The sequence below is a fragment of the Trematomus bernacchii genome, unplaced genomic scaffold, assembly GCF_902827165.1.
Source record: "Trematomus bernacchii unplaced genomic scaffold, fTreBer1.1, whole genome shotgun sequence".
In the NCBI taxonomy this organism is placed as follows: domain Eukaryota; kingdom Metazoa; phylum Chordata; class Actinopteri; order Perciformes; family Nototheniidae; genus Trematomus; species Trematomus bernacchii.
Genome location: NW_022987698.1, coordinates 11,339,001 through 11,349,484, shown reverse-complemented (window position 1 = coordinate 11,349,484; position 10,484 = coordinate 11,339,001). Strand labels below are relative to the sequence as shown.

The 10,484-nt window shown below is 41.3% G+C and overlaps 1 protein-coding gene across 3 annotated transcripts in view; it reads left to right on the top strand.

Annotated features, from left to right (window-relative positions):
- The first annotated feature begins 622 nt into the window (after positions 1-622).
- Positions 623-10,484, top strand: part of phc2b (polyhomeotic homolog 2b (Drosophila)) — a 39,292-nt gene continuing 29,430 nt past the window's right edge. For 2 of the 3 annotated variants that reach the window (XM_034139364.1, XM_034139362.1), the window contains exons 1-2: positions 623-724; positions 9,330-9,651. In XM_034139364.1, the coding sequence (XP_033995255.1) occupies positions 9,388-9,651 (264 nt within the window). In that variant the 5' untranslated portion in view covers positions 623-724; positions 9,330-9,387. Of the gene's footprint in view, positions 725-3,561; positions 3,913-9,329; positions 9,652-10,484 lie in introns of all 3 variants that reach the window. The other variant, XM_034139363.1, reaches the window with a different exon arrangement.

Sequence of the window (10,484 nt, the reverse complement as noted above, 5' to 3'; positions counted from 1 at the left end):
AATTCATAGCAATCTTTTTTTTTGTCACAATAAAAACTACAAGTTCTTAATAAACGTAAATCGTTGTCTGAGTGGCCGAAGATTCCTGCATATTTCTCCATCTTATTTACTCGCACATTGAATCAAAAAAGGATATGAAAACATATGGCTCACTATCAACCATTTCTAACATTGTTATTTTTGACTTTTGTATTTTCACCTTATATTTGCAATCGACCCATATTGTATTGCAACTGCTCTACAGCCATTTGTTTAGGGAAACATTTAGTTTTATCTTATCTTATAGTCAATTTTGATTATACATACTTTTACTTAAGTAAGGTTTTGAATGCAGTAGCCTACTTGTATTTGTAGTGGAGGCTTATTTTCCTTAAGTAAAGGATCTACTTATTTTAGCACTTAAATGTACTGTAGAACAGTGCAAGGGTTAAATCCCTTTTGTTACCATGGAGATCAGGACAGCGGTCGCCACTTGACAGGGTGGGGGCGGGGGAGGTGGAGTGTGCTGTTGATTGACAGCAGAAGAGGCGGAGTTACACGTTATACTCTGCGCTCATTGGTCAGATTTACGTCACGTTGCCAGTTTGGAATGCAAATGGAAAGAAGTTGCTCTGCCCCTGCTGCCGCTGGTCTGCTCTGAGCCACCGTCCAGAAATGGTGTAGAATATCAGGAAAAACAGCCAGGGAAAAGAGCCAGAAAGAGGAGCAAGGCTTTACGGTAACGGTAAGTGCAACGTCTCGCTTGCTTCTTGGGACAGAGTGTCACGGTTGGCACGGGGCGGGCGGGGGCAGTGACCGTGTTTGTGTTTGTGTGTGTCGGAACGCGTGAGGGTAAACGCTTGCACTTAGCTAACGTCTTTTCGGGGCCCCAAAACAGGAGCAACGTTTGTTTCTAGCTTGCCTGCTAACGTTTTTTGACGGCTAAGTTTAGCATGCAGACCCTCCATGTGGTTTGAAACCCTAATATGGAGACGAATAACAAGCAAAGTAGCGCTAACGTTAGCGAACGTTGTAAAGGAATTCAGCACCAGCCATCGTGGAGAAAAACAACTTGGCTATGAATGAAAATCAGTACGTGAGAAAAGCGTGCAATAACAATATTTTGACCACATTAGCGTCCCTTCTTCGGCTTTGCTAGTGTTTGTTCATCACTTTTAAAGTGTTAAGTATATACCAGGCTTTTTCTTGAAGGACTTTGATCCAATAGGTCATGACCTTTCGGACAGGAGGAGTTATTGTGACAAGTGTAGGCCATCTAATGCTCCGCTAGAGCTGGGATGGTGTGGCCATGCCCTCCCTGTGACCTGAATGTGTTCAGAATAACATCACAGCTAAAGCTAGCCTCCCCTTCCCCTTGTGTCTGTGTTTAGACCTTAAACACAAGTACAATGTCATGTGTGTGTGTGTTTGCATTTGGGCTGCAACATATTGTTCCCATTAGGAATTAACCTGTTATTTGTTATTTGTTCTCTTGTTTATTGATTTGTCAAAAAAACAACATTATGTGCCCATAAAAATCAAGTCAATATTCAAATGGGTTGTTTGTCAAACTAATAGCCTGAAACCCACATATATTAAGTTTACTAACTTATATACCAAATACAATAAGAACATCCTCACCTTGTGAGGGGATGCAACTATCATATTGGCATGAAATAATTATCTAAATAGTTACTGATTTGATTTTTATGTTGATTGACTAATCAGTACATTAACTAATCAATTCAGCTCTTATTTTTGCCATTGATTTTTTTGTTGTTGATTTTTCTTCTTCTATTGGGGTGCCCAAAATCGCACAATGACGTGATTTGTATACCTGTTTTCCTCTGTTTGGTAAAAACCTGTAGGGTAGGAAGGCCAAGCAAAAATGAACAGAGTTTTAGCTCCTGTATTCAGCATCACTAGGCAACCCTTCTATTCTTCAGATGAGGTCACTTTAGGCCATGGCTGCCCTAGAGTATGTGTTGCCTCCACCTCCTCCTTAAACTATACGCCATCTCTGGAGGGTCAGATTATGCTTAGAGATTTGCTTATTTCAAGATAAAAAGCATCAACAGGCTTACACAAGAAGCTCATAGATCTTCCAAAGGTTAATTGCTTGCTTTATCAAGCTGTTATATGTAATTCAGTGGAAGCTAACATCAAACAGTATTAGCCCTTAATTCTTCTAGCTGAATAATGGTCTATAATGCACAAGCTGTCATGTGCTATTTATCTCAGTGTTATGAAAAGGTTGATTTGTTTATTTCACAAGAGAGTGAGAGCCACAGGTCATGTTTTGCATGTTGAGATGTTGCGCTCCATCATCTGTGACCACTTTATTTTCACTTGCTTCTTGCATTACATCCATTAGTGATCAGCCTGATGCACATCAGAGAGATTTGATGCGTTCACTCTGCCGAAAAGTGGGAAAGATCTTTTTCCTGTGCAGAAGAAGCACACTTGCATGCAAGTTTTGTTGGCAAGAAACTCAGATGATGTGCTTCTCTACATGAAAGATGCCAGTTCAGTCACAGCAACAGACATCATTCCCATTTAGTCAAATACAAATTGTCAGTTGGTGTGTATGATGTCAGAAATAAAAAGTGTTTTGACCTTTTTCATAGGTGGACGATATATTTTGTGATAAGTGCATGTTTGTTAGCATTTTCTAGACAATTCCTTGATGATTACATTTGACAATTACAAGCAAGGTTTGAGTTGGATGATGTCAAATTTAAATATTTTCAAAGGCTTACACATTTTACACATTATCAGGTCAAAGACCATTCTGACCTGTTGATGACTTTATAGATGACTTAAAGATTATATGGTGACCTTTGTATTTGCCTTAAAGTGTTATAACCATATATGCATTACTTTTTCAGGCAGAATAGCACTATCATCAGGATATGGTATATTTGTCGTAATTATAGTTCAAATAAGAGCTTTCCATGAGGGGTAAATGCATTGAGTGCCTCATCTCTATCCTCATTAAAAAAACAATGCTATGTCATTTTTGGCAAATTGCATCTTCTAGTCTTGGTAAAGTAATGATAAAATGCATTCCTGCAGTCATCACAAGCTTCCTTAAAGTTATAAGTCTCTACTTGTGACCCAGAGGCTTTTTAGTTTTCTTTAGATTGTTTGTTCGTCAGATGTTTTCGATTAAAACAAAAATGAAATGCTTTTTCCGATGAAGGCAGTAAAGCACTATCTACTTCAGCTCATACCTGACCTATTTATTTCCTCTTGGTAGGATCGACGCCTGTGAGAGATGCCTCAGAGACTTCTCTGATAGAACAGCCTGGATTGAAGCGTGTTGCTAATCTGCAAGCTTTGCCAGAACTATTCAACTGTCATATTTTTAGATCAAAGGGAAAAATCCTTAATGTTCTGCCTCAGTCTCCTTCTGTCTGCTTCCCCTGGGTTTATTTTGAGTTGTTGACAATCCAAGTAATTTTTTGGAATCTCGTGGAGCAATCGGCACTTTACTGGCTGGGGCTTTACGAAATGATGCCGTACATAAAAGAGCACAGTCTACTGGGTAGAGTGAAATGAAAGTGTTTTGTGTCTTCACAGCATGAGTCTATGTGCTGGAATGGTACACGCGCTCAGCACACTTAACCTGGAAAGCAGCCAGCATCTCTCTTTGTGCCGGTCTACTCAGCTGTGGAAGGCAAGGTCCGTCTGAGTCAGATGGCTCAATTACGGGCTACCCGACCAATCTTGCCTCGGGATCAGAGGGTATCTCTGTCTTACACACTGTAACAAAGGCTGTGCCCCGCTTGCTCTGTTTGGACAAGACCCATCGACCATCATTGGCCTCAGGGGATAACCCCAGCATCACCAAGGACATGCTACTTTGTAGAGCAGAGGATGTGGAAGCTGACTATAATGCCAGGACCCTCTCATTCATTAGACATTAACCAGGTGATGTTTATTGTTGTCAATATTGTGACCCTACTGAATTCAATGATCATAAATAACTCACTGAGGGCTGCAGCTCAAGTTCTTATTGATTGTCTTTTTCAATGTAATAATCATTGTTTTAAATATCAGAAAAACTGTTCTCAAGATTCTTCTAAGTTGCCATTTTTCCATAATCAAGAGCCCAAAAATATAACCATTACAATGCTATAAAACTACATAATAAGCTATAAATGCTCAAATTGGAGCTCACTATCATGGGAAACAAATTAATTGGAACATTCTGTCAACTGACTAATTGTTTTGGCACTAAACTCATTAATCCTATTGTTAATTATTCAAATACAAAGTGAATGCATGCATTGGAGTGATAACAGTCTCCCACAACGTATAGCCTGGATAAACCTTTCTGCAGTAAATAAAGGATGATAAATCTGCCACCTAATATATCAGAATATTCTGAAGAGATTTCAAACGTCTTGAACACTTTGTCCATAAAAATGGATGAGTCTGACAGGCAGCTGCTGCTCTCCCCTGTGAGATTATAAATAGGCTCTACTAACCCAAATATAATTGAAGACAATTAATATATTCAGCCCCTGAAAGGAAAAAATGATTTGCAGTTTTAAAGGATTATGATGTTAAATGAATTGGCTAGTGTTATTTCTGTACAAATGTGTTAGAGGGTCTCATAAGTCACTGTCATTCAGTTTTGTTTTCATTTCAAAATGTTCAAGCTAACTTTATTGTGCATACGTTGATAGTGTCCTAGATGTCAAATTCTATCTAAGATTAAGGCTAATATAGTGTCTACGTCATTTAAATGTATAGCACTCCCCAAAAGAGCTTGTTGGGCATCAGCGTTCGTAAAAATGATAATGAGCTTGAATGCTCTTTGAAAACAAGGCAGGCTTTATTTGTTTTTAAAGACCCTTGCCTAGACCACTCTTTACGCCCCATTTCACTGTGGACACTCTTTTTGCTTAAGTATTTTTGTGAGGTTTAGGGTCCTGGGCTTTCAAAAGTTTAGGTTCATGATTAAGCAGCTTATGTCAACTGAGGTCCCCCATTCCTTCTGTTTTCCTTCTGTTTCCTTATTATTTTGACGCCCCCTCACCCTGCTGCTCAGCTCTGTCAGCCAAGTGTGAGACTTGAGGCTTGCGTTTCTGGCTGCACCGCCAGCTAATCTATATGCTAATGAGAAGATAATAATCAATGAGGTTCATGCATGGTTGGCCCCAATCAATACCACATTGCACCAGCAAACGATTCAAATGGCTACATTTCATAGAACCAGACAGTTGGGTGGCGTGTTAATGTGGTGGGACGGAGCATAAGTATGCCATTATCTTCTCTCTTTATCTATCCTATTCCACATAAATGAATCCTGTAGTCATTAGAGAGGTTTGAATTCAGCTGCAACGCTATCTCATTTCATTTTTGCAGGGGATCTGAATTTCTACTCTTATTAATTTGCATTTCATTTCCGTACGTGAAATAAATGGGTGGTTTGATGCTTTCCTGTTGCGACATGGCTATCCCATCATCGAGTCAGATTTGTATCATCAGTTAGGATTTGGCTTAAATGGTGCTGATCAGGCAGGATAAGGGTACATTTGGTTAAAGATGTAGTTAACCAGTACTTCACTAAACGGGCAGACACTGGGTAGTGGGCGTCATGATGGACCGCGATTCCTTTTTATTTTTTTGCTCTCTAGCCTCAGTATCACTCTTGTCACAAAATGGATGATGATTACTGTCTTTCTATTCCGATAATTGGTTGAATGTTCAGGCTGGCCATAAGTCACTTCTCCTGTCCATCGCTGAATGTTGTGATACAAAATGGTCCCACTTACTGCTGCTGGTTATTTGTGAAAACGGTGCTCTCTCTATTAATGGTTTAAAACCCAACCTGCAGACCCTCAGATCTGAGGCACTAAAATGGATATAGAGCCTTCAGTTTCACAAACAAAGAGTAGGCTACCTCTGCTGTAATTTTTATGAAGTGCCTCATTATCTGAGATTTTACTTAAAAAATAAAAACACATTTAGATGGTGTTTACATTCTACCTTATGTTGTAGGGTCCAAGCATCCTTAAAAAAAAATCAGTATTCAGGCAGAGGGGGAGGGGAAAGACTGAGTAAATCATTACCATCATCTTCATTAGAGAGAATCCTGCCGTCCAATCAGCACGCTGCTCTGGACGGGGATTCCATAGGCACCCCGTTGGCTGTCGCTAGGATACCACATAATCAGGAGGCAGGCCGCGGCCTGGTTGGTGGAGTGGGGTGTTGAAGCTGGGACGACGAGCTCGCTGTGTGTTGGGGGTAGAAGACGAGAGGTGCTGGGGTTCGGATCCGACACACTCGCACACGCTCATTCAGTCCGTCAGCCAGCCAGACACTCAGTCAGGCAGACAAAGAGGAACAGCATCCGGCAGGAGGACAGCACGCTCCCGGGGGATGGGGCATCATACCCCTGCATCGCGTCGGGGGGGCCGGAGGAGGTAGGAGCACCAGGGTTAGAGGGCTTTGTCTCAGCAGCAGAGCACCCCTCCACAAACACATGCAAGCATACATTTCTCTCCTGGCTATTAAAGCATCAATAGATTTTTGCAGCTTTCTAGCGGTGTTTTTTTTAATGTGGGTCATCAGAGTTTTCCTATATGCGTACTGAGGGAGGAACACTGATGGATGCACTTCCTCTAAGCGCTGTAGAGACAGCCAGTCTGTCTGACAGTCTCATAACAGCTCTCATCTTCCTGCAGGCGATGCAAAACCTCTAGACACAAATCTGACTGTCAGTTCTTGCGGTCTTGTAAAGCCACTACGAGTAGATCAATATGCTTTTTGTAAGGAGTGCAAATGTGTTGTTATGGTGCTGACCGAGCGACTGTTTCAAATGTATAACGGGCTGCTTTGATGTGCTCACACAAACACATTGGCGTTGGGTACCAGGTTTTTCCAGGTCAAAGCTTGATTAAAGTCGTAGATGTGGGGTTAAGGTTTGGAGTGGGGGTGGTGTTGTTTTCGCCATTGCACCCCTTCACTGATGGATGGGTGACTCCTCTCAGAAAGACAGGCAATGAAGGCATCATTACCAGAGGGGATTCCCTCCCGTCTCCACACACATGAAGAGGCAATGGGAAGCAGACAGTGGGATGTAGGCTAATGACGGCATACAGGCAGGCAGTGGCAGTGCTTTGTTTACAACCAGAAAGCAGGACTAGATGTCAGCTATATTCAGTTGTATGGACAAGACTTTTTCAAATTCACGACAGACACTGCAGAAATGTCTGTTAATTGGGTCTTCATTTGAGGGTTTTTTCAGTTTTTTATTTAAATCGTCCTCATTTCATTTTAATGACCCTGACAATGATTTCTTAGAGAAGGGTGTTGACAAGATTTTTTCATGTCATATGATTTTTTTATAAAAACATGAAAGATCTACTACTAATTTCCTAATTGCCTATTCATGATCATCTCAAGTTTTCATTAATAGAACATACAATTCTTTCAACTCCAGCCTTTTTCTCATTCAGTGACTAGGGCTTTCAATTTAAAGGAAAGCATATGTTTTTGTAAGATTGCAATTTGTTTCCAAGTCTGCTTTGTTGCATAAGTGGGGCTAAAGAGCTCTGTTTTGGCCCCTAATCCGTTCAAAGGAGTAATGAGAAGGAGGAGGTGGAGGAAATAGCTTAAGAATTGCAGCATGGCGGCAGCACAGCTCCTTATTTAATTATTTCCATCACACTCTCGTTTCCACTCCAACCCCTTTAAAATCCTCAACCTGCTCCCTCAACCTTCACCCCTCACTCTCGTTCCCTTCCTGCCTCCCCCTATAACTTAATGCTCACACCTCTAACCCCAAGGCTAGAAATTCCATCCTCCCTGTTTGCCCTCTCTTTTCAGCTCTGTTACATCAGCTGTCATGCCGTTTGAATCCCCCTCCACATACACACTCGTTCATTAATCCCACGTCATCCTCTCTAGTACACCACTACCATCTCAAGTCTGCCTGTTTCTATTGGAGCTCCGCTTCCTCAAAGACTTCTGAACTTTCTTTATATTCTTAAAATGTCATCTTTGCCTCCACTAAGGAATGAGCCTGTCTCTCCTCCCATCCTCTTCCAAACTCATCACCTTTCAAGCTGGAGCCTTCTCCATCTTCTCTGTCTGGGGAGCTCTGAAGCGTTTCCTCTTGTGCTAATGGATAGCTGTGCACCAGGGGACCAACCTTAAGAAGGCTTTTATGGACAGGTCCTTAATCATGTGTTCTGTTCTCCTCCACGCTCATGAGAAGAAATGGAAGACTTAGACAGTGTATGTCATATAGTATGGTTTGACATATGTATTGGCAATTTTCTGATCAAGGCTAATACTTTTTTTTATGTATCATGGTTAGGAGCGTCTCAGTTGGAGTGTGTGCGAGGGAGTTTGAGTCATTATAACCGCCTCTGCTGCCTTCTAATTAACTTGCACCGAATGCCTCTTTTCATCTTGTATATGTGAAACTCTCAAACATACGGAGACCGCTAATGTAAGCCAGCCACTCTGCCTTTCATGCTTAATTCACTGGAAATCATTAGCTTCCCAAATTGCATTTTTGTGTGTTTCTCTAGCCAGCTTTGTTGTAACATGCATGCCTCTCTTTTTTTAGTTTTTGGAGAATGAATCCATACACTGTGTGTAGAGTTTAAAAACTGAGCTTCTTCCAGTAGTCAAAGGACAATACTGGAATGTATTCGTAGAGGCTCCTTTAAATGTAATACTAACTCCAGTAACGAATGTGTGCATGAAAATAAACAGACTTTAAAAGAATCATTTATTTCCCAGCTGGCTCTCATCCTGCTGCACATTTGTACAATGCAGAACATTGCTGTTGTATTTACTGCTCTAAGTCCAGCTGCAGTCGATGGCAAATCAGTATATGGAAATAGAATTGTGGATTAATCAAGTATATTAGAATTCAGGGCTTGTGAACTCCTATCATTTGGTTTCATTGAAGCTGCAACGATAAATTAAATGGTTAATAAGCTGATCATGTTGAGCGGTGACAAACAGCATTCTTTTATTTTTGTTATATATTTTAAAGACAAGAAATTGAATCCATCAATTGGGAAAATAGCTCGCAGATCAACTGATAATAAAACTTGCTCTTACTTGCAGCCTTTTTACTCCCCTTATGACTTCATTATGAGATCAAGTTTTCCTTTACATTTGATGTGTCTAACCTTTTCTTGAGGTTGAGCTGCTGAACATATGTGAAGGTGTTCTTTAGCTACTGTATAGCTGCTCAATTAAAAAAAAAAAATGTTTTTATTGTTTTTTTATTGAAGAAAGACATTCTGTTTTCTTGAACTTAGTTACAAAGAAAGTGTTGCATGTTCTCATGTGCTCTGCCTTTCCCCTGTCCTCAGGCACAGGAGAGCCATTCAGAAGAGTCGGGGGTCAAAGGTGAGAAGAGCAGAGGGCACCATGGAGAGTGAGCCGGGGGCCCCTGCCCCCACGGCCAACAGCACCGGGACCGCCACCGCCTCCACCGCCACCTCCTCCAGCACCACAGCTGCCAGCAGCAGTAGTACCTCTAACACTACTGCTACTACTTCTACCACTCCCTCCAGCAGTAGTAGTAGTAGTAGTAACACAAACAGTAGTGCCAGTAGTAGTACTGTAGCAGGGAGGCAGGCGGTGCCTCAGATATCTGTTTACAGTGGGATACCCGACCGGCAAACAGTGCAGGTGAGTTCCTTAGTGTTGAGATGAAATTGTTGACGGCTTGATATTCAGTCAGGATTCTGTATGAAGGGCTGACAAAGTGAACATGTCCATCCCAGTTTCTTAAAGTCCAAAGTTAAAATGTTTTCAATCTTATATGAGAATAAACAGAAAAGCAGAACATGTCCTTATTTTTTATGCAAAGGAAACGGCATTTTCTGCCATCTTCTCATGAAACATCACATTAAACATGAATGGATCATCAAAATAGTTGCTCACTAGGTTAATGTCAATCACCAGGTCTATTGCTCGGCTAATCCTTGCAGCTTACATTGTGTGTGACATCTGCATACACATAAAGAGGTGATCATACTTTCCTTTACATTACTGCCCTCTGTTGGTGTATATTACACCACATGCACCACATACATGTCAACACATCATTTTCTAATCAGAATGAAATAAGAGGCATTTGTCATCCTAATCAATTCACTGATAAAGGAAACTGAAATGACGGCCATCTCACAGAACTCTTCAGGTTAAAGGAATTCTTTATGTGCTTTGTGCTCTTGAACCTTTGACCCCGGGATAATCCTCTACACAGGCTTACCCTCTCCCTGAATAAAGTCCACCCAAGCTTTTAGTGCTGATCCTCTGACAGCTAGGTTTTTGTTATATTCAGTGGGCCTTTACTTGTGCTCAGACCGGTGACAATCAAATGGCAAACGGCATTCTCTGGGCGGAAAGGGGCTGCTGCTCCTTTAAAGCCAATGAGTGTTGTCTCGCATCTCTGCTACCAATTTCACCCCCATTTCAAGATGTGTGTGTCCGGATGCTTCTTTGACACTATGGACCTC